Source organism: Aythya fuligula, chromosome 4 (genome assembly GCF_009819795.1).
Source record: "Aythya fuligula isolate bAytFul2 chromosome 4, bAytFul2.pri, whole genome shotgun sequence".
Lineage (NCBI taxonomy): Eukaryota > Metazoa > Chordata > Aves > Anseriformes > Anatidae > Aythya > Aythya fuligula.
The window spans coordinates 23,505,207-23,530,937 of record NC_045562.1 but is presented as its reverse complement, the minus strand read 5'-3'; the positions used below and the strand labels follow the sequence as shown (position 1 = coordinate 23,530,937).

Sequence of the window (25,731 nt, the reverse complement as noted above, 5' to 3'; positions counted from 1 at the left end):
AATAACATACTGTATATATCAGTATATCACAAATACTAATGGAATCTCGACACAATGGAAGAAGAGCTATAAAACATACAGAGTTAATGCATTTCACAGGAACTGAGCACATTCCATTCAGCCAGTCTAAGGCTGTTTTGCAACAGACAACTAGCCTGCAGGTCTTCCAGTCTTTCTCACCCCTCCCAGTATTCCTCTACAAAGCACTGTGTTCAGCCCTTGTTTCCTTAGGTCTACACCCAATATGATTCTCCATGCCAGCCTCCCCTCACTTCATCCCAAACATAGCTTTTCTTTCAGCCAGCCAGCCAGCCAGCCAGCCAGCAAAGCTCAATGCCCTTCCCTGGTTTTGGTCTCCTTAACATAATTCTTAGCATACGCAAATCTTGTCCCAGCTCCTTCTGAATCAGCCAGGTTCCATCCCTCCCACCATGATAAAGATAGATGTATTAATGACTGGTTCTCCCTAAAAAAATATGATTTAGGTGTCTATATCTGAAACTGCATAGTTGTTCAACTCAAAGTTATGAAGTGCTCTAGTCGCAAATAATTCCAACTCTCCAGTTTCATGCCTTTCCTAGGTCTTAAAAAAAAAAAAAAAAAAAAAAAAAAATTTATTTTTTCAGGCTTAAGAGCATGCAGATTGTCCTGAAGATAACAAAACACATCTTCCTACTACAAATTAACAAGCGTCATATACTTTGCCTAAAGCCAGGAAACATTACAACTTTTTCAGAGAAAAAAAAATAATCTAATTTTATTTTGTTGGCCCCTTTAATTATCTTTAAGTTTCATTTTATGCTGACACCTCAACTACAAGAAGGACATCGAGGTGCTGGAGTGTGTCCAAAGAAGGGCAATGAAGCTGGTGAAGGTGAAGGATCTAGAAAACAGGTTCTATGAGTACTTTACAACTACCTTAAAGGAGGTTGTAGCGAGGTGGGGAATCAGGCTCTTCTTCCAAACACCAAGTGATGAGGGAAAATGGCCTCAAGTTGCATTAGGGGAGGTTTGGGTTGGATATTAGGGAAATTTCTTTACTGAAAGAGTTGTGCCGCAATGGAATAGGCTGCCCAGGGATGCAGTTCAGTTACCTTACCTCGAGATCTTCAAGAAAAGTGTATATGTACAACATAGCAGCATGGTTTAGCGGTGGACTTTAGTACTAGGTTAAAGGTTGGACTGGATGATCTTTGAGGTCTTTTCCAACCAGAATGATTCTACGATTCTCTCTCATTCTGGTCTAAGAAGCAGCAGAATCACCACTTTTGCTGAAGTTTTAAAGCAAAAACCAAGAAAGTAAAAACAACGCATCAAGTGTCTGGCACAGACAACATCACCTATTATTAAAGAATAGCAAAGTTAGGCTGAGAATGAAAATAGAGTAATTACCTAATGAGGTAATTTACCCAATGGGGTAAACTGGGTACTCCTAACACTGCTTAAACTATATTTGTTTACCATTGAACATGATAGTGTGTGACTCTGATGTTTTTTTCCTTTTTTTTTTTTTTGTGTCACAAAAAGATCGAAGAGCCTCGCACAGTAAATTGCAAGAAGATCATCCACTTTTGAGTAAAAACTATAGTGTTATTAAAGCAAGAATTTTGTGCCAAAATCATTGCAGTAATTGATACTATGTGGATTTTCAAAAAGCTTTGGTTGCAGGGCTTTTTTTTTTAAGAATACATATATTCTGTAGTTTCTACTGACCATTATCGAGATGACTTGATATTCTTTCTCCTTGTACAGAACATACATACTGAATAGAAAAAATATTTCCTATATTTAAAATGAGAGATTTGTATTTCCTTTCCATCACAACTTTTTCCATGCCTATAGTATAAGAAAATGTGATTTAATTATTGATCAACAACACATGTTAAGTTATCATCAAATCTCATGTATCTGCTAAATATACTCTAGATCTTAAAGCTGATTCTTCTTCAGGTACCATCTTTTTTTTATCAAAGTCTCTTCAGATACTAATGGTCATTTTTACATTTACTTTTCAAAGCATTAGGACTATGTTTAATAACAGAAGTGTTAATTATCAGATAGGCTACTGTGAAAGTCAGCTATGAGACTGTTGTTTTATATTGAAAAAAAAAATGCTTTACTTTCTGCAGAATCACAGAATGGCGAAGGTTGGAAGGGACCTCTGAAGGTCATCTAGTCCAACCCCCTGCCGAGCAGGATCACCTAGAGCACATTGAATAGCATGGCATCCAGGAAGGTTTTGATATCTCCAGAGAAGGAGACTCCACAACCTGGGGCAACCTGCCCCAGTGCTCTGTCACAGTAAAGAAGTGCCCTGTAATATTCAGCCAGAACTTCCTGTGCTTCAGTTTGTGCCCATTGCCTCTTGTCCTCTCACTGGGCACAACTCAAAAGACCCTGCCTCCATCCTTTGACACCCTCCCCTCAGATATTTATACACATTGATGAGGTTTCCCCTCGGTCTTCTCTTTTCCAAGCTAAACAGGTCCATCTCTCTCACCCTGACACATGATAATGTGCACTTTACAGTACTTAATTCTATATTTCTAGGTAAATTTTTGTACAATAGTTTCCCTCAGTAACTATATACACCTGTTTTTGCAATTTCGATTATTATTTTTTTCTGTGTAGGAAAACATAAACAGGTTCTATACTTTTATTAATGCTGGCTTTCTCATGTTAATTAAAACAAGCAAATAAACAAACAAAAAAAAAAACACACACAAACAAACAAGGAATAGTCTTTAAATTTAGACCAAAACCTGATACATCTTCTATTCGGTCAGCTAAATTCACCAGTTGTGACTGATTTTGTTATCCCTGCAAGACATTTACAAATTTATCACTGGATATTTGTATTTATAGAAAAGTAAGATTTTTATGTACTGTATTTTTACAGACTTCTACAGCTATCATTTTGCATTAATAAAAACAGAATCTAAAGATCATCTTACAAGACTGATTTTTTGACTAAATTCATCTGAGCACAACACTAAACGTAAAACAGGAACAGAAAGAGAAAATGATAACCTTTCTCATAAATGAGTATACACAAATCTATCTACAGGTAATACTTTGAATATAGTATCTTCCCCATCATAAATCTTTCAACCTAGCCAAACATGAAATGCTCATCTTCAAAAACAAAGAAAGATAATTTTTCTTTGTACATTTGGACTACAGGCTTAGAGTCTATCGCTATAGTCCATAAATATTTTTACAAATCTCTGGGCATTTAATTACTTTTTATTCTCCATAGGACTGATTTGAAGCAAAAAAGTCAAGTAGTTAGTTCACTATCTAATATATTTCTTAATATATTTCTTATAACTTTTCAATGTCAACAAGAGGTATCTGGTCATCTTGAACTCATAATGTCTTAATTATAGAATATGTGTAATATTAAACTGCATTTTATTCACAAAGCACAACGCTAAAATACATACCATACATGTACTTTAAAAGGTTTGAAAAGGCTGTTTTGATTTTCTCTCCTCCACAGCAGGAGACCTGTAATTTCAATGGCAAATTTCTCTACCTCAGACACAACCTATAATCAGGTATATTTTAGGCTAAATAGTTATCATTCATTCCACTGCACCAGCCAAAACTAAAAAACTTGTCCTACAGACCTGAATGTCAGCTGCTTATGCTTATATTTTCTGCCTCCTGGTACAGACAGGTATGCAATTAAAGAACTTTTCAGACTAATAAAAAGGTAAGAGGATAATTAGATCCCTTACAGAATCGCACATGCAATTATCAAACCATTTTTTCCTGAATTTTCATTTTTTTACTTGTAATTTTTTAAAATTCTTGAAGTTCAGCGCATATGCTCTGTGCTGTGCTTCTCGAGTGAGAAATACAGTCAGAGGAGACATTGCAAAGGTGGTCCTGACTTGTTCCATCCAACCCAAATGGCCTTTGGCACTCTGCAATTACTGTGATGCCAAGTGCATCAGTCCCCTTTTCTTTTCAGCCTCATTATTTCTTTACTCCTCTTGCAAGAGCTTGCAGGCCAGAACTTTGTGGTACCACAGACCACCACATAGAAGACTTCATAAATGATTTCATAAATGTTTAGCATGCTAGGGTTCCTTATTCTAACTTCTTATATTTGAATCAATTTTCTTCCAATAGATTTTAACAACAACAACAAAAAAAAACATTTTGAATTTATATTGATTTATCTCCCACTATTAATAGTAGCTACTTTATCATTACGATCACCAGTCTAATAGAGAAAAATGCATGGGAAAAGACATAAATGGTAAAGTTCAAAATGACTGAAAATTCTTGTGACAAATGCATCTCCAAATTGTTTAAAGGAACATCACGTACATCTCAAATATGGCAAACAACATCAAGCTGCTAGCTTATTTCCTGTGAGAAAAGCTCCTCTAAATCTCATCTCAAACTGTTTGGAAAGATGTTTTCCCTTAAGGGATTATTACTGTAACCATGAAAAAAGATTTAGGATCTTTACATCAAATAATGTGAAAGAAGCCAAAAAACTGTCCATCCTGCCAGCCAAGAGGAAGAATGGAATGAGATGGCTCATTTTTGACATCTCCTCACTGCTTCTCTTTACCCTGTAAGTAAGTACTTCTAGGTGGGGCATACAAAAAATACAGCTCAGGGACAGCTATTGTTGCACCAGGTAGTTCCAATGTTTGTAACTGCTGTTGAATTACTCGTATCAAAGAAACAGAGAACGGATATAGGATCAATAACAATTTAGGAACAAAAAAACACTACCACACAAACCGACCAAACAAACAAACAAACAAAAAAAAATCACCATAAAAAAATCAAAATCAAAATACAATCAAAACCCATCCAACCACCCTCCTCACAGACCTTTATTAGATAAGCCACCACTTACAAACCTGGGCTATTGCAGTGTCATGGATAAAGGAGAAGAAATGATCTACGGCATTTTATGAATTAGCCTAAGGGGATCTTCAAATGTTTTCATAGACCTTGTACCGCATCTTAAGGAACTGTCTCATATCCCAATCGTGATTGTATAAACACCCCTTAGCATTACAAAAACAGTTTTTGTTGAAATTAAAAGCAAACCTGAATATTTTTCTATTTTTCTCTTAATAAAGTTAAGTAGCTAGAAAGGAGAAGCACAGCCAGCACTGGAGAACTGTTGAACTCTCTCTGGACCACCACAGCATTCCACAAGCCAACCTGGGAACAGCTGACCTAGACCATTCTCCTGCCAATCAATGATTTGGTCTCCATAAAAGTAATTTCTATGCTTAGCTCTTTTCTTTTTAATTAATTACGAATAAAGCCAATATCCATTTTCTTTAGATTTTAATGTCTGGAACCAATACCAAGGTTTGCCCTCACAGTAAGATCTCCAGCTGAAAAGCTCCTTTGCCATTAAACACTTTTTCTGCAAGGTGACCATAAGGCTTCTCTTATGGAGTTTATACATCAAAAAATAAGGCTACCAAAAATGCTGACTTATGAAAAGAAACAGAAGAAGCCTGGTTACTAACCATTTGTTTTCATTTCATTCAGGAAATAAAAGGAAAACAGTAGTGAAAATAGGTGTGCAGGGTACCTGAATTCCACAGAAGGGTCTTGAATCCAACACTTTTTCTTCCTAATGCTCATCTGATACAGGGCAAGCTGTAGTCACATAACTTTAAAAAGATTTGAGATGATGACAGATGAAGAGATATAGCTATAGCTCTCTTCCTTTATAAGTATTTTTTTTTTTAAACTGCATTCTGTCAAGGACCAGATAAAACTGGAAAGCAGAAGCGAGATAGAAAACTCTGAGATTATATTGCTTGCTTTTACAGAATAGGTAAGAAAGCAAAACAATGCTGTCATCTCTTCTTTCTGACAAGCCTTGTAGCATTTTCCTTTTCAGTCTCTCTCAAATCTTTAACTACACCTGTATCATATCACCAATGACATCACGAACTTAGAAAGAAACTCAGTACTAATCTAAACATTTTATGCTAGGCAAAAAAATTGACTAATGACTTCACTCAACAGGTATAAAAAGAAAGATGAATCAAAGGGGATTATTTACCCAAAGCTTACAACGTATTCCAAGACCAGGAAGTCTGTGCAAAATGCAAAAACTGTCTCCAACTAGATCATCCTTTCTTCAGGTAAGATAAACTTCTTATATGCCAGATAATAATAATAATAATCTGGCCATATTTCTTAGTTTGTAACATGAAAAATATATATCTTTCAAGCAACTGGAATTAGGACAGTTGTTGGGGGAATAATATCTATGGAGCTGAATGGTATCAGTGTTGTAGTTTTCCTTGTTAAAGCTATTTGAGTTGCATTATCCCTGTGCTGTGTGGCTGCCTAGCACTAGCTCACACTCAGGATTAAAAATTTTTGGTAGAATACACCATTTCACATAGACAGGTTTCATGAGAAATGAAGACAGAAGATGTATTTAAAAAAAAAAGTTTGCTTTTGTTTTCTGAATTTTTCTTAATCTTCTCTCAAGAAGGCTCTGAGCAATAAGAATTATCGTGACAAGGGAATGATATTTCCATGGGCTACCATTTAATCATTGGCTATGCAGTTACATATCATACTTATATATACATATGGATGTCTTCAGCTAGAAGAATCTAGTTGAAAAAGGAAACTAGATTTACTATAAAATCAGTTTTCTTCAAAGCATTAGAAAGAAGTGTAAAAAAAAAAAAAAAAAGCCCACAACCAACAAAAAGACCAAATATTGTAACAAGAGCAAACCCTAGCAAATATTTTGAAGTGTGACTATTTTTACACAACTTTTGTGGAAACCATTGTTTTAAGATGATATAATAATTGTTATAGATACCTAAAATAGAATATGGCATGTATATTTTTCCTTTAACAGAAGCTCACAGGCTCAATGCACAATCCCTGCACACTCTTACCTGTTCACTAGCCTTGAGCTAGTCCTGAAGAATAAAAACTGGACATATACCTGAGGATGTTGCATGAAAACACACAAAAAAGCTACTTTACACAAGTATCTCTTAATATGCCAAGGTTCAGCTCCTAAAAGGCTCTCTTTGCAATGTGAATCCTGTCTGCACATGTCCTAATACAGTCTTCACTAACAAAATTACAGGCTAAATACAGCAAACAGATAAAATTAAGTTTAATGGAAAATGTCATAACAAAACTGGACATCATAATCTTTTTTTTTTTTTTTTGAAAACCAAATATATTTGTGGGTTAAGCATTTTCTTCCTGGCAGTAGTATCTTCAGCTGTTTTTCCTATATATTTTAAAATTTATTTTTTTCTTTCCGCATTGTGGCAATAAATAAGTTTTAAGTATGCACGGCCATAAACAGATTTGCAAGGAGCACTTGGATTGTAGTAAGAGTGAGAACTTACTGTCTTGCTGATGTAATTTGTGCTGATATTCATGCACTGGAGTCCTTCACTGTTGCAACAACCTCCACATCTGTAGATGGATACACATGGGGGCTTAAAGAAGGTGTTTGTAGTTGCTCCAAACTCTTTTCCCACATCTACGCACACTTCACGTGGCATGCACTGAGTTTTTCTCCATTCAGTATCAATACCTGCCAAAATATAGGGAATTTCATATGTTATAAAGCAGCTGCTTAAAAACAGTACTCTTCTGCAATAAATAAGTAGCCTTTTTTTTTTTTATGATTAGAAACAGAATATGCATTGCAAGAGTCCCACCCTTTATTCAATGAAATACACATTGTTCAGTGTTAACTTTTAGCTAATTTTCTCTTCAAAGGCATGTGCCATGGAGCAGAGGCATATTTACAATGGAGCTGTGGATGCTGAAGCTGCATGGGTTCCTTCTTTGCTTGAGTTAAGTCCCACCTTAAGCGATATCTAGAGAAGTACTGCAGATTTCAAATTAAAATTTAATGGTCCCAACACTGTACTCCATTTGGAGTACTATACATTAAAAACAATAAATTTGCTGAATTACATGAAATAATATTACATGAAATAATTACATGAATTACATGAAATTAATTTGAATACATTCACTTTGTTAACTACAAGAGTGTAATTTAAAGCAAAAGGCTTTAGCTATCATGCACACCACGTGATTTAACCTGAATGGTGGTATATACACTTAGATCATCCACATAAATTTCAGCCAGTATTTCACATAGTGTTATACAGCCTTTACCAAAAGCAGAGTTACACTAAACAGCCATGAGACTTGCAGTTGTACAGGCCATTTATTCTCTGATGGAGCCAGTATTTGGTAGGCAACTCAGAGAAAATGGGCTCCATTAAGGTACATGATTTCCAATATCATGTCAAAAATTACTATTATAAATCTTGTGTTCCTCTGCCTGCAAGCACTTGCTAAATTGTAAGCTTCAAGTCACATAAAATATTAAGGGGGTACTGACATATTTGTTTGAAAACTGTTTTTTTCTTATTTGAATATAAGTCAGCTGTCCTCTTGTAAAAGGAAAAAGTTACAAGTGGATAGTTTGACCTCCTACAGCAATAACACATAAGAAAAGAAAACATTATCAGCCATGACTTAATTGCAGAAAATGAGCAGAATCAGTTACTGAATTGAACTATTAGTGTCTCCTTTGCTTTTTACAAATTTTTTATAGCCTCTACAAATCAAGATTTCTTATACCTTAAGAGAAACAATTTCTTACATTTACCGAGCTAAGAAAGCAATCTATAGCTTTCTGAGAATGGATATACCAAAAATACTTCTGTGGAGCAATTCATTTCACTGTGAAAAGTTGACAATGAAGTTTTTTTTATAATCATTACATCAAATGAAACTGCTGAGAGTGGTTTACTAATGATGCTGAGCTTTTAACATATTTTTGATGTAACTGACAAGTCTTCAGATTTTAATTCATCATGTTATAACCTATTTTATAACTTGTACTTACTTTTCAGGATCTCTGCGTTATAGTGTGCTGCAGCAAATTTCAGTGAATCATCTGATCTTGTGTCAAAGCTAGACTGTTCCCTGTTGTGTTGCCAACCTCCTTTCCTCAACTGACATTTGAACATTTTCCAGTATTCGGGGTAAAGTACTGTCATGAGTTCATCCACACTGGACACAGATCGCAACTGATCTTCCAGGTCTTTGCTTGCATGAGCCTGTCAAAGTAACATGTAAGATTAATTATTTTCTCTATTACACAAGGTTTGCTGGAAACTAGCCTGAAAAACAACTCATGCATTTTAAAGTTTTGATCAAAGGGGTCCTCATTTCAAAATCTACTTTTGTCAATTGATGTTGACATAACACTATATTGACATATACTGAAACATTTTGCTTGTGACAGTAACTCTTTATCATACATGTAGTTCAAAACACCTGTGTGAGAAAGAAGCTGTAGAATTATGCGTATCCAAGCACAATTTGCAGATTAAAACAAAACAAAACAAAGCATTTTTTCCCGGAAACAAAAGCTTTCATGATACAATTTGGAATGCTTAAGTCCAAAAATATTGATATGATGCTCACATTATTTAATATTTAACATTATTTTTTCATTTTCCAAAAGTCCAGGAAAATGAAAACACCCAGAAATACAAAAAGGGTGAAAGCAAAATTAGAAAAATAAGAAAATAATTAATACGATTTTTGTATCCTTTTATGGAAAACCCTAGCAATGTGAGCAAATTCTTATTATAAAGGATTAACCCTTAAATTTGTATGAGTCAAGGATTTTGATACCTTTAAAAATCTGAACTGCATACTCCCTTGCTAGTAAGACTTTCAGTTGAAACTCTTCAGGACTAAGGACAAGGCATAACAGCTTTAAACTAAAAAAACGGGAGAACTAGATTAGATATTAGAAATAATTTCTTTACTATGGGGGTGGTGAGGCACTGGAACAGGTTGCCAAGAGAAGCCTCATTCCTGGAGGTGTTCAAGGCCAAGCTGGATGGGGCTTTGGGCAACCTGATCTAGTGGGAGGTGTCCCTGCCCATGGCAGGGGTGTTAGAAGTAGGTAATCCTCAAAGTCCTTTCCATCCCAAACTCTTCTATGATTCTATGAGTATTATGCTTGGTAACATATTATTTCCAGAGAAGCCTCAAGTCTGGTAATCTCATTTTCTTATATGCTGTTTTTTACACAAACTCATTGCAATGGCATTTTCTTAAAAGACTGACTGGGATTTACATTTTAATTTCTCATTTACTCAAGATTCCTAGATTTCTCTATCCCCTTAGCTGAAACAGTATCAAGGGACAGCTGTGATTTCTTGCCCACCCTCTCACCCATGGATTGCTGAATTCCTAAAGGGAAAAGAAGCAGAAAATATTAAAGAACCTTTAGTCACCTTCTCAGCTTACATCGCCCTTAGATGGCAGTATGAGACACGAAATATAGAGGTATGCTTAGTAAGGTGTCTAGCTGTAGATTTTGTGTATGCTGCTACAAAACTTGTTTTGTTGGTCCAAGAAACACAATGTAAATAAAATGTACGTCTAAAACCAGAAACATAAAACTACAGAAATTAAAATGTAAGATTCAGTTCCTTATCAAACTCCACTATTAAGAAAATAAGAAATTCTTTCAATTCAGTGATTAAGTTCTTCAGTGATGAATTGCCCAATTAGCTTTCATTAGCTAACAAGAAAGGCTCCCAAGTAAAGCAACCAGTTCTAAACAAGCTCACGCAAACCAAAACTACTAAACTACTTTTTATCTCACAAACAACTAGAAAAGTACAAAACGGCACACAGTGTAGCATCCGCTATCTTACCAGGTACCAAAACCAGGAGAAATGCCTCAGTAAGACAGGCTCACAGAACTCACTTCCATAACTACTAATGCCGGAACTAATGCAGACTTCAAAATCATTTCATATGTCAAAGTGTTGTGGGTTAAATAAAATAAATATATAAATCACTACAGCCCTGCTAACCACAATGCCATGACAGACTACTTTGTCCTCGATCATTTTCACAATCAAGCTTTCAGTCTCAGAAACACACATTCAGGACTTCATCTCTTTCCTTGCCTCCCTAAGAAGGGCCTTCTCTGGCCCAAGCCATGCAGCAAGCAGTATCTTGGGCATTGTCTTCAACATAGTTGGCAACACAGAGCATCTTGTGCTCCCATCACTCCTGCTGTCCTTGCAAGACACCACACAGTTTCTCAATCCATTGGTCACAGGCAAAAATCCAATCTTAACAAACAACTACTTCAGCCACTGTCTGCTTGCTTTCATCTCTCTAAGTACATGAGTCTGGAGCACCTCTCCTATACAGAAAGGCTGGGGACGTTCAGCCTGAATAAGAGAAGGCTCCAGAAAGACCTCATTGCAGCCTTTCAATACTTAACGTGGGCTTATAAAAAAGATGGAGAGAAACTTTTTGCTCGGGCAGACAATGACAGGACAAGGGTGAATAGCTTTAAACTAAAAGAGGGGAGATTTAGATTAGAGATTAGGAGGAAATTCTTCACTCTGAGGGTGGTGAGGCACTGGCACAGGTTGCCCAGAGAAGCCCTGTCCCTGGAGGTATTTAAAGCCCAGTTGGATGGGGCCCTTAGCAACCAGATCAAACAGGAGGTGTGCCTTCCCATAGTAGGGGCAGCGGAGCTGGATGTTCTCTAAGGATGATCTCTTCCAACCCAAGCCATTCTTTGATTCCATGAAAAGAGAACGGTTTTTGAGTAGCCTCATTCCCATCAGGTAGTTTCCCAAGCATCCTGCAGCACATGCACCTTGAGAACCAAGTTGTTGATGCACTGTACTGTAGTAACTGACATGTGATGGTAATATATGTCGTGGGAGGTCACAGCATGGAGGCTCCCTATACATCTTGTCACAGGGCTGAATGCCAGTTCATTACACAGAAGACAGAGATAGAAACTGTTAGTCATCTAATAGCTGCGTCCTAGCTGAATGGAGGTGATGTGAAAGTAGAAAGTGAATTGACACCTTCCACACTTTGATGACTTTCTAAAAACAATATGGACCAGTGTAGAAAAAGTGCTAACTAGTGCTGTTTCAGTTATTCAAGGTACAGGCCTAAATCATCAGAAAAGTAAGTACTGAAACTCAAAATGACTTAGTTGAAAAGATAACATGGTATAGAGCAGAAAAGAGGTTGTATTTACTACGTATAATTCGTGTTAATGAAATTCTTTTTGGTGAGGAAATCAAGTCATATCTTTCCAGCTGGACAGCAAATTCAGTATACACGGGTTAAATGCATGTGAATAAAGGAAAGCATGAAGAAATAAGTGGCTTTATTAAATTACATTCAGTACTTTATTAAAGTATTGTCTCCAAGTGCATTTCTTCCTAAATGTTCCATGGGCCTCAGAGCTATGTGAAAGACAGAATAACAATCTGCCTACCAGATAGCCTACAATCTCAAGTGTGAATATATGGGTATGCTTTTTTTTATTATTATTAAGTGAATCCTAATTATTGCATTGGAATTACTTTCTGTTGAGTTTTATAAAACCATTTGCTTGTAAAGGTAACTTCAATTCAAATTTATGAATACTCTGTAGAAAACTCATTGACTAGAAGGCTTTTGTTCTCTCTAATCTTCAGATTTAGCAAGAAAAGAAGGAAAACCATGCATGTATACTAACTGTGGTATATGCAGTGTTCTGGATTGTGGATATATATGAATGTCATTTTTGAATATGTTTCCAATGTTACCTTGACACACAGCTCAATGATTTCTGCTTGGTGTATTCACTGCAAGTCTGTGAAAGGCATATATTTTTGAACTGTGTCAAATTACTCTCAGCTGTGTCAAACTGCTCAGAGGAATATAAGCATAAGAAGCTTTTAGAGTGATTCAATTTTTGCATGACAGTCAAAATTTATTATTGACATGAACATCAAGCCAAATGTTAAATTTTCGTTGATTAGAAGAGTGTGCGCTACATATAGTAAAAACACCAGATCATTAAGAACTGCTAAAAAGAGATTGCAGTTTTTTTTTTTTTTTTTTTTTTTTTTTTAAATTGAATGCAACTGCTTTTCTAAATGTAAGACTTGCCTGGCAACATTTCCTATTTTGTCCAAATTTTGGTTAATTTCACAAAAAATGCTGACTCTATATACCTGTCTTCCATTCCAAATGATAAAGTAATAAAGCTTGCTGACAAGATTTCTTTCATTAAAAATTATTTAACTTCAGAATGTTTTATTCTGTCAAAGTAGGTTTTTCACAATGTGGGTTTCCACAATTGGAATGTCCAGTTTTTCATAAAATTATACCTAACAAAAGGAGAGGCGGGACACAAAGCAGACTCCATAACCATTAAAAAAAATCAGATCTATAATAGATTTTCCACGCATTATTTGTCTTTCATATCCCCAGTGTCTGCCTCTATTATTAATAACAAAGGTCAGAACACTTAATATTTGGCAGAATACATGACACATAATTGATGGTGCAATGTGCTATAATGGTACTTTATGCATCTGTTCCAATAATAGTTGTCAACTCACTACATTTTCAAGGATTTTGTTGACAAATCTTAATAAGAAAATTCTGCCTATAAAATCCTCCATTTTAATATGCTTATATCCTGTATTTATTGACTGACTGAAATGCAGTAAAAATCAAGTAGTTAAATTACAATGTTGAAACAGTGTGCAGGCAAATGGAAATATTGCAAAAGTATGTATAAACATTTCACTTGCATAATATTTTATTGAAGTCTTCATGTATTTCAGCACTATTTTTTGGAAGTTGCTATGAGGAAAAAAAAAAAAAAAAAAAACCAGAAAATACGCTAATCAGAGAATATGTCTTAACCATACTTAAGAATTAAAATTAACTTTTTTGTTTGTTTGTTTGTCCTTACAGTAGTGCCAGAATAGCCCTGATTTTGATCTCATATGCACTGATTTGGTACTAGCAAAATTGAATGACTTTCCAGAATTTCAAACTTCAAAGTTCCTGTTGGATACTGTTACAAAACAGTGCTTTACTGAAATTAAATGTTAACACTGAGCATTTTTTTTTTTTTATTTCAGATTAAAGAAGTAGTAACACCAGTGCAGCTAATTTGAACTAAATCAGAACATCATAATAACAGCAGTAATCTCTCTGATCAAAAAGATCAGTCTCTGCTCCAAAAGAACTTACAAAATGCATTGGACAAACACAGCAAATAAGAATGAAGGTACAAAATAAATAGAAAGTAGAAAATGAATAAAATGGTATGAACTACCTTACGCTTTAAATGACCTTCATTCATTCTGGCATTTTAAATACCAAGAACAACATGAGGCAAAACAAACAAAAGTAAAATATATAAAATGGATGGGGAAGGAAAAATAAATGAGTTTGAGGAGATATGTGGAAGATGGAATTTGTTAAAAATAAGCTAAAAATTACATTGGCTATGAGGACAACCTTAAAACTACAGAAGTTTCACTCCTGTACATCTTATCACATCTTATTTTGTTCAGAGTATTTTTGGTGAGGATAAAGTACTAGAAAATCATCCCAGGATTCCATTAGTATTCTTCTATTTATGAGTACAAGCATTTAAGTGTTTAGCATACAATTTCCACTTTGTGGGAAACCCCATTTTTATATGCATCAACACTTTGCAGTAAATATTTTATTTCAATATTCTTAGAAAATGTTGAAAAATATTCTAAGATTGTATATTTGTACAAAGGTATTTATGCTTGGTCCTTTAGTCAACATTTCAGTGCTCCTGTGGTTCTGAAATGCACTTCTTGGCTTGTACTTATTCCTCAAGTACATGCATTCCTGAACGGTTCTCAACATTCCCTAATAAGACGGCAGTACTTTCATCCAATCAATGGCAATTACTTATGAAAATACCACTTTTTTAATCTAAGTCTGATTTCCCTGGGAAGCAGAGAGAGAGAAAGATCATTCCTCTCTTTCTAGAGCAACTCCCCGCTCCACTCAGTGGTTTCTTTAGAAACTCATCTTAGGTGGCCAATTCTCCCAGGTTTCCATGAGCCTAGGCAATTAAGACACTGTTGTAGGTGACACGATATCTGATACAAGTAGAGATCATAATGCCACAGTGCACAGTGAAAGAAATCCATAAGATACAGACCTTTGTTTTTGAATATACGTGACTGTGTGTGTAGACATAGGAAAAGAAAAGGTGTTAAACACCCTTCCTGAAGGAATAGAAAGTAATTTTGAGAAAGAGGTTGGTGGCACCATAGCCAGATCCTGAATATTTATGACCTTTTCTGAAGCAATTTCACAACTACATTATAACAACAGAAAAGGCTTTGTTCCCATGCCTGGTCTTTGAAAATCAGCCTTGTTCCACAGCAATAGCTCTCGACTTGTGGTTAGCAAAAACCTACTGGCTATTTCTAGGGATACACCATGTAGTAATTACAAAATAAATTATGAAAATCATGCCTGTTTTCAATAGACTCGATTCACTATTCAGGAGCTTGTGCTAGATGAGCATACAAATTAAAGGTCAAAGGCTGTACTGCAGTCATGGAAATTTATGGGATAACCATTTGTTGTGTAAGTGCACCTGCATCTAGATTCTTTAATTGATTGAAAGATTCATAGCAGGGTGTCCTGGTTTCAGTTAGAACTTCCACTAGCATTACAAATAGATTGGGAATCAATAAGGATTTGGATTATTGCCGCTGAAAAGCTTACACCTGATTAAATCTTGGAGACACCAGGCAGCACATTCTGTAGCAGAAGAGATGCATGCATTTTCTTGGTCATCTTCAGGTACAGTGATCAGTGGTGATAAATGGCAAGGATCACTGGGACTAGGTGCATGATCAGAAGAAAGGGGAACACGTTTGAAAACTAAAAATAAAGGAAAACATTGTGATGACTACTGCATTATTAAGGTGGCTAACAGACAACACCATCTACCAGAAAGGAGACAGCTTGCAAAATCAGCCCTGTGTCCCCTGCAACATAATTACTGCAGACTGTCAGTTTAAGTCATATATGTAACTTCTATAACATATATATGACTTATATGAGGGAATATAATGTTCATTTTTAAGAATCGAGTTCAAATAAACAACTTTTCATTAAGGATGAAAGTGAAGCATTCAATTCTGAAAGTACTTGGAAACTGAACAGAAATTGAACTTTGACTAAAACCTCTGGTTCTAAGACCTTATTATCCTGGAAAAATGGTAAAATGCCTGTTACAAGTAGGGGTTTTTTTGTTTTGTTTTTTTTTTTTTTGAATATGTCTGTTTTAAATGCCCTGCAACCTTTTGTTTTCCTTCCAACAGTCAGACATACCTCATTAAAATCAGTACACAAGAATAACCCACCATGACTTTACAACAAGATTGTTTATTTTCAGTCTTTAGTGAGCTTGCATTGGTATTATCATGACTTTTATTAGCAACTGCCATTAGCTTTGTCAGTAAAAGCAAACAAATATGGAGACGGTTTTTGAAGAAAACTATTAACATCGTAACACTGCAGTTATCTGTCATCACTTTGGCAGATGCAATACTGGCAGTGATATTTCAAGGCTTTTAAATTATCAAGCAGAGATTTACTAGATTGAAAGGTAAGGCAAAACCCCATTATTTTAATCTAAATGCCAGCCCACTCTGGGACAGTACCTGAGTCACACTGTATGAAAACATCCTAGACCCCAGAAAGAGGTGAGAATTCTGGTCATGTATCAAGCGTTGGACTTCAAAAAGGCAGTTGGTATAGATTTTCATGTAATAATTTCTATTCTACAGATCAATAGTGCATATGAGGAGGTTTTCCTAACAGCTGGAATAAGAAATTGCACATTCTTATGAACATTTCTGAATTATGTTGAACACATATGGCTACATCTTCTGGGACATTCTCACCACAATGACAGTATTTAGTTTTAAATTCAACTTTCTTGTGTATTCTTGAATTTTTAACAATGTGGCTGTTTATAGGACAGAAGGATTACATGAACACATCACCTCTTATCATCTTTGTATAAATTTCTCTCACTGCTAAGTAACTTTCCTTTTCATCAAGTTTTTAAATCACTATTTAAAGCTCTGAGCAAACATAATTAATCCATGGTCTAAATATTTAGCAACAGGTCACAGAAATTTCTTGAATTAATTATACTTTTAAAGCAGTACTTAAAATAAATAATTTCACAGGCCATGAAACAAGATCAATTGGATTTCAAAGAAAAAGCTGAACTTTATTCCTAAACAAATGTCCTAATCTAACAGGACATGATTTCTGTATTGTTAAACAAGCTTTACACAGTTTACAGATCTGTACAGAAATATTAATTAGAAGACCACCTACCTTGTTACATTGCCTATTTCAACAAATATGCCCATTATAAACATAATACAAAGCTCAAAGTTCAACAAAAAAAAAAAGTTAAAAGAATAACAAGCAATTTACAACATAGTAATTCCAGTTGCAAAATCTTTGTTTTAAATTATTCTGGGCAAGTTTTGCATAAATGAAAAAAGAAACAAAGGTTCTTGAAAACTCAAATTTAGTAAAATGCACAGGTTTCTAAGTGCATTCTATTAAGATTATATTAACGTCTATTTCTTTTATTTACTATCACATTTCTTCAGTTCATTTTACAAAAGTCATAAAAAAGTATATTTAGTAACTCAAAGTAACACACCAGACTAACAAACCACACAGCTAAGTCTTTGTTAACTAAGCTATTACATTCTGAGATTTCATTAATACACAAAATGCTGTAAGCTGCTTTTATTTTTGTTGTCAAACCCTTACCCAAATATTTTATATAAAAGTTCTTTGCTAATGTATGAAAAATAAAGAGATCATCTGAAATTCATTAGCCTGAGGTAGGTAGGCACAAAGGACTTGCTATCCATTGCCTACTTGTGCCCATTCTGGTAATCTGGAAATTTGTTCCATCCTAAATTCTGCGTGGAACATTCTTTGGATCACCATTTGACATCTGTTACAGAGAAATTATACAGGGAAAAAAAAGCACTTGTTTAGACACTGAGCCCGTATTTTTTTTTGCGCTCACGCTTTGATGGTGCATAAAAAAATAGCCAGACAACAGAGAAAAGCACTATCCAATCTTAATCCCAAAATTCCAAATGGATTAGAACAGTACAAAGAGAAGAAGATTTATTCTCAAGCCTTTAAGTACAACATTACATTGAAAGCAGTTTAAAAACAAAAGACAACAACAAAAGCCTTCACCCCCACACAAAGCCATATTGTCCCATTACGAGCAAATTATTTAAACACAAGTAAATACAGCACTTCAACACTTCAATATTTAAGAACTACAGTAGTCTGGCAGGGAAGGAGACCATTGTGTTCCTCCTATGTTTAAATAGCCTGTACCAGATTCACACTTCCAGGGATGGCAATCAGCTCATGCATTCATGTACCCCTACAGAAGGGGTAAGAAAGATGCCAGACACACCCACTTTTGCTTTCTCTAATGGGCTAACTTTATTGCAACTACAGTGTAAAAGACCAGTAGTTCTATGAAGCTGTCACATCCCTTCCATACAAGGGGGAGGAAAAAATAAAAAAACTACATTTTTGGATCAGAAAATGAGAACACTCGTGTGTCATTGAAAGAGAAAGCTTACTGTACCATGTAAAACCTGACAGGTATTAAGGGGTTTGTCAGCAAGGCATGAGAGATGGGGAAATGTAAATGAATCCTCAAGACCAGCAAATCCAAGAACCAGACTGAGACTTCCTCACAATTCCCTTTCAGGTAACCAAATCAGGACAAATATATATTGCCCATTATTTTTGGCTTAAATTATTCTGAATAGTATATTGTACCGTAATGTCACTTAAGAAAGGTCAGGGAACATCAGCACTATTCAACAAGACCCTAATTTATACTGACAGGACACAGAGTAATCCAATGGTGAACACGGAAGACTTTTCGAAGAGGTCTTGACTACAGAATGAAGTTTTTACATTTACAAAATACAGAACAACCATTGGATTGCAAGAATATGTATAATCTCTATTAGAAGTTACAATACGGCACCGTAAAATCCATGACAGCAGCATTAGTATAAACTTTCCCTATAATATCTTGCTGAGTTGCCAGTATTCTTACCCAGGCCTAGAAACTAATGAAAAAGAAAACGGATTTATAGGGATTATATATATTAAAAGGAGGCATACAGAGAGCAGAAGAAAGGGGAGCAAAGGTTCTAGTTTTTCAAAGTCTGTGGAAAGATACAAGGAAGATATTTAAAATTAAGCTAATTTTAAGGTAAATTAAGCACATGCCAGATCTTCCTGTTAGATTATTTTCTCACGTTAAGCTTTTTATCTGTTTTAAGAAATAAAATATTATTTTGTGAAATAAACCTGTTTTGGATCACTGCATTTTGTACTCACCTGGTCACAGTGTCATGGACAGAAGAACTTTAAATCCAGGTACCAAGGAAAATGGGGGTAAGGATGGAAAATAGATGAAAGAGTAAACTTAGGTTAGTACCAGGACAGTGCACCCTAACACCCAATCTCAGGCTCTAAGCACCCTGAGGTGCTTACATTTACTTTCAGAAGTAAACGTACACATCTTGATGGGACAAGATGGACTTGAAAGTGTAGATGGCCTCTAATCACAGTTTTATATTCTAATACAAGAGGAAGAAATTAAATCAAAGTAAACAGGTCTGGACTTTCTGAATAAAATAGATCCTAACACACTTCTCAGCTTTCTCAAAATAAAAGTATCCTTTTTATTTTTAAGATTTTAGCAGAAGGAAACGTCAAAGCAGTAGAATTTATGCAGAAGAGAAGTATTTGAAGTTTTCTAGCACATCCAGCAACCCTTAAGGGCTTTTTTAAGCATAGGAAACCATCTCCTAAAGTCAATTTGCAGAGATTATTTATAATGACTTGCATTTTAAACTGTAATAGAGATATGTGCATATGAAGTTAATGTAGTAGAAGGATTCCTTTAACTTTTTTCCCAGCAGCTTACTGTGTGTACCATAAGGCACACATATGCTTTTACAGGACCACAGGCCTGCAAACTAGAATTTGCAGCATATACTTGCTAATATCAAGAGCCCATTGTAGTCACTAAGGTTACCCTTTATAGGAAGGGACCATGAAACAATTTCTGTCTGTTCTTGTGCACATTTCTAGGATTTCTTTTACTGCAAACTGTAATTTCATTGATCAATCTTTTGATCATCAATTCTCTGAGACAGCAGCTTTTCAAAGAAAGCAGGTTCAGACCCATGGAACACACGTCCCACTACAATAACCGGCAGTGAGAATGACACTTCCAGTATAATGAATTAAATTTTGCTTCAAAAGAAAGTGCTTTGTTTATTTACAATGTTATGTTAACTTAGATGGTAACAGAGGGAAAAAAAAAGTAATTGAATGAATCTCAGGAATGTTTTGCTTCATTCTTACATAGTTTTAGAACAATAACAACAGCAATTATTAATACAACTTTAAAAGCATGTAGGGCAGATGTTGCTGTATACTTTTATTAATTTACCCAGATATTATTTCTGACATCCTACACAATAATCTGTCTTCCATTTCTGAAAAGTCACTTAACCGACTCCCTATATTATTAGGGACAAAACTAGAACACTATACAATTCCTGATTTGCCTGAGCAGGAAATGAACAAAGAATGAAGAATTCTGCCATTCCATAAGACTCAGATTTGACAAGTGTGGCCTTTATTCGTGTCTATGTGACTATCCGCATTTATCATTTAGATCACCCAGAAATTTCACTATGACATAATTGTATTTTTTTTTTTTTTTTTTTTTGAGATTTCTTTAAAATTGTCTGTGCCTTTAAACAAATGTGCCCAGATGCTGTGGGTACAGCTAATCACAGGCACAAAGACCCAGTCAAGGTCAGTCTGCAAGTTTGTCTCTAATTGCCCAGTTATACATTCCTTGTTCACCCAAATCTTCTACTGACTTCAATGGGATTTTTGTTTAGTGAGGATTACAGGATTTGGCCTCCTAGCTTATTTAAGTATTGCATCTATACATCACCATGTGTAGCATGTTTCAGTCCCTACGGTCACAATAGCTGTAATTTTACTAGCCCTAAGTATCACATTGAGCTTTTAGAAATCCTTGCCCCTCCAAAAGCCTTAAAACAGATTCTTTTTGTTATACTTAAATTTCCTATTTCAACACTATTGGACTTTTTTTAACATGACAGCCAATATTTGTCTCATTGCTGCTATATTTTTCATTTAAAACATGCTAATTGCTTTGAAAACCTATTTACCTAACTACTGTTTTATTGACCTAACTACTGTTAAGTCATTCTGATAAAACACAAAGACAGTAATTTTCCTACCCTAGTTTTTTACTTAAATTCTCAGTTACACTTCAGCTCCTTACTAAAGCAGTCTGCTGATTTTTAGATGATCTGACCAATGCCCATAATAGCTTTTGTTGACTTCTCTAAACATTTTTGCCTGTCGCAGCATGTTTGTGTGATTAATTCCCAATTCAAATTTTTTTTTTTTTTCAGATGTTTACATCAGGTCGCCTGCAGTCCTTCCTTAGTTTACCCCCACAGCATATGTTCATAAAGCATTTTTTCATCATTATGCAAACACTACAATCTAGACAAAATGCATGCTATAATTTTTTATCAGACCAGCTGTACTTCTCAAAGGCAAGGGTGTTTCTGTGTTGTCAGCTCAGGCCTGTTGGTCTCTTCCTCATCCAAACCGAATACATGAGGAAACCCAGACACAGCTGACAAGACAGTTCACTCAAGGACCTGCTTCAAACAGCACAAACACAAAATGCCATGAGTCAAGCTCAACTGTATCCCAGCTGGTCTGGCATCCTCAAAACTCACAAGCACTCACAGCATTTCACAGTGCAACACCCCCCTCCCCCCCCCCCCAAAAAAAAAAAAAACAACAAAAAAAAAACACACAACTCTAAAACCAAACAACCCTCTAAAGAAACAACAAAATACAAAATTAATTACGCCTCTGAGATGTTACATAGGGCCCAAGAGACCCATATAAAGTGCTAGGCCAAGTGCATGTGGGCAGCCTGCTCAGTGATGCAATATTAAGCTCCAGCAACAGCAACAAGAGTTGACCCAAGAGATCTGGGGGCCACTGTTTGCTCTCTGCTACAGTCCACAAAGATAGCCTAGACACTCTCCTCTTTAAGAAATAGCATACATGAGAGACACACATGGTGTGACCTTTTGCAAAATCTTGGTTAACTCCTCATACCTCACAAAGTAAGGCCTGGCACAACACTTTCCTGAAAAGCGGGAACAGATCAAGGAAGTTAGGAAACAATGCATATGATTTACAATGCAGTAACTCCCATGCAGGTTGAAGCCAAGCATCTTCAGGGTGCTGCAGCTTAGTCTAATAACTGTATTGATCCATATTAATTTTCTATTGTGCTTTTCAAGGTACTTCCCAGATAAATTTATAGGAAATGGTGGGCTTTTACACAGTATTCCCTACAGAGGCAGGGCCTTAGTGAAAATGTAGCTGCCTCAAACTCCCTAACCAGCTATATTCAAATTTTCTCCTGGATTAAATTGAGAAGTGTTAATGGTGAAAGACTTTACACATCACAGACTGTGCTACTGCAAGAATTTCAAGCAAAACACCAAGAATAACCCAGATGGGGTTGTCCAGGTAGAAGGCCAAGTACCTACTGTTCTTACTTCAGGACATGACTTGCCTGTCTCGCATCCTCTGATCTCCCTTCAAAGCTGCTCATCCTATCTCAGGTCCCTACTGTCTATACTAAAATAATATTCTCAGTTACTATATACAGTTAATATTCTCAGTATACTGTTGTAGCAGTATACTTTGACATAAATATAGAAAATCAAAATCTGTGTTAGGGGACTACATAGATTCCAAAATGGATTTTCAAGAAAAAAACACATTCAATCAATCAGAAAGATGTACTGGAGAACAATGAATGGATGAATTACTATATTAAGCATCTAGATTTAAAACCTTCCCCCCCCCCCCCAATTCTTAAAGGTTTTTAAATATCATGTCTGACAATCTCTCCTAGAGACTTCGTTTCTACATAGGCCCATGGTCTTCAGTTTATGCTGGTCCTTGGACAGCATCAAACGTTTTTGTTGGCCTCAGTTTTAACTATTCATTTCTGATTTGTGAGCAACACATTAACTGTGCACCACAGACTGAAGCTGGGTGTTAACAGACTGATTTTTGTCTTGTGAGAGGCCAATACTCTGTTTTTATTAGTACAGCCTCTCTTCTGTACAACTGAATTACAGCATTTTCAAAGAGGAGAAAAATCACATTCCCTTATCTACATTTTTGTGGTTAAGCATATCACTGTAGTCATTTTCCTTCTTCTGGTGTACATGCATTGCAATATAATTTTATTTGAACAAGATTTTTTGAGCAGTAGATGAAAGATGAAGAATGAGCAGCATGAACTACAATGACACACTGGAAAAACTGTATAAAGCATATCCATTTAGTTAGAAAACCACCAAGCAACAAAATATCTATAACCACTGTTTGAGATTTCCCAGTTTCTCTGATATCTCTTTGTGAGTAATCTGAATACGATTTAATCTGGTTGACTTTCAAGGTTACATTATGTTCCAATACGGTGTGAAACAGTCAATGTATGCACCTGTATTTTTCATGCTTGAAAACCACATGCTAGGCAAGAGATGTTATCGTCTATTTACTTTAAACACACACAAAAAAGCACTTAACTCCTAATAAAAAATATAGGACACAAGCTCAGTGCTGTGTTTGAGACTCTGCTACATGTCTACAGTCAACAGGCACAGCCAGGTCTTGCCCACATACAGGAACAGCAGTTAACTTGTGATTTCTGGGCTGCAACGACCAGCCTGACTGCTGTACTCATCCCCCTAGGCATATGCAGTAGCCGCAGAGTATATAGCTAGTTGTCAGATGATACCCTGCTCACCAGATGCCTTCTGGCTCTGCGTGAGTACTTCTAGCACTCCTTCAGTCTTCAGTATCATGGTATTTCGTCACATCCAACCAGGGACATCAGATAACAAGAACTGGCAGTTTGATTCAGTTCAAAGGCTAGGTAACTGTAATTGCCGTTCTGTCTGTAAGCAACTTAAAGCACAAACATGCTGGACATAAAGCAAAAATGGACAACCCAATTTATGGAAAGTAACTAGCCCTGCTAAATAAGTGCACATTTTTAAACTGAACTCAAATCTGCATCTTTTCCATGATTCCAAATTTTTTGTTTGGCTTATTTTTTGACCTGCTAGTAAAGCTTCCACTAAGCCATGGTAGCTTGTAGCCTACGTACAGAACAGAAAATACATCCTCTCTGAAATACCTGGATGCATCTTTTCCATCCTCAGTTTTTTTCAAATATTTAACAAATACCTGTCATTTACGGACTCCCATCCGCTAAATGATTAGCTCCTTGAGCTTAACTCTAGCATTCCCTCAGATCATTACTTAGATAAGATGAATACAACCCTTCTGAACAGACTTTAAGACAAAACACGTGCATTACGGTGTCTCAGCATGGACTGAGACAAGGAACAAAGGAACAAATACACATGTTTGTATTTTATATCTGACTCTTGATTTCTAGTTATGTAATACTACAGTAATGCAGTATCCAATATCCCACAAGAAAGCCCGAGAAACAGAACACGTTTAACACCTTAATAGTTGAATTGAATATCAAAAACTGCTGTATCTAAAAGGAGATTTCTGTTGTTGTTATTTATTCTTTTAAAGAACAAAATTTGTCAAAGTTTGTGACAGGAATATGTTCTTTCTCCTGATATGCATTTATGTGTAAAATACCAACATACAGAATATAATGCAAGTTATTAATTATATTGAGCAAGTCATCCGTATTTGAAGAAGAAATGTTAAGATTAGACTGAGAAAGCTGATATCCATAAAATTTCACCCCAGGAAGGACTTACTTTATCTTGAAAGACAGATGAACTCTACCACAGCCATTTAACAACAACAAAAAATAAAAAGAAGACCCAACCCAGACAAGTCTCCCATTCTGTCTCTTACATTGTTTTAGAGTCTGTGTCAGGGGACTCCTTTCAAAAAATCTTCCTTTCTACCCCTCCCTATTCTTCTTCTCCTGGATCTGCAATTTTAAATTCAATTTCTCTGGTATTTCATCTTCTTTCCTTTAGTATTGACTCAAGAACAGTGTTTCACCCTTCTTGGATATCATCTAGGAAACTGGAACTCCTATGTCCATAATGAAAGGATTAAAGGATTAATGTCGGTAGAAAATATATCCTTATCAAGCCCACATATAAAAACTAGAGCCTGGAGAACAATAACTCAGTTTTATAGCAACTTTCAAGGTGACTTTTTTTTTTTTTTTTTTTTTTTTGACATTTTTGACATCTGCGTGTTCCCCATCAGAATATGGGAGTGAATTACATGGTTTCTGAAAATAGGAATACATGTGTTTCTCTTTGTATGTCATACGTCACCCCCTATTACCAAATAATAGTTTGCACAAACCAGTGCTATTAGCATTTGTTATTTGGGTTTGGCAGAAACGTCTGAACAGAAGAAGGTTTGAGAGTTGTTTTATTTGTTTGTTGTTATTCTTGTTTTATTTGTTTGTTTAACATTGGCCAGTGGTGTTTACTCTCTATTCCTTTTATAATCATAGAATCATTTAGGTTAAAAAGGTCCTCTGAAAGACATCTAGTCAAAACTGCTGATCAAACCTCCAAGGATGGCCATCCACAACCTCTCTCAGCAAATGCT

General features: G+C 35.7%; 1 protein-coding gene across 1 annotated transcript in view; it reads right to left on the bottom strand.

Annotated features, from left to right (window-relative positions):
• The window catches only part of VEGFC (vascular endothelial growth factor C), a gene marked incomplete at its 5' end in the record, with an annotated part of 74,677 nt that overhangs the window by 14,436 nt on the left and 34,510 nt on the right, over window positions 1–25,731 (bottom strand). The window contains 2 exon segments of the mRNA XM_032186791.1: window positions 7,389–7,579; window positions 8,915–9,128. Coding sequence (XP_032042682.1) covers window positions 7,389–7,579; window positions 8,915–9,128 — 405 coding nt within the window.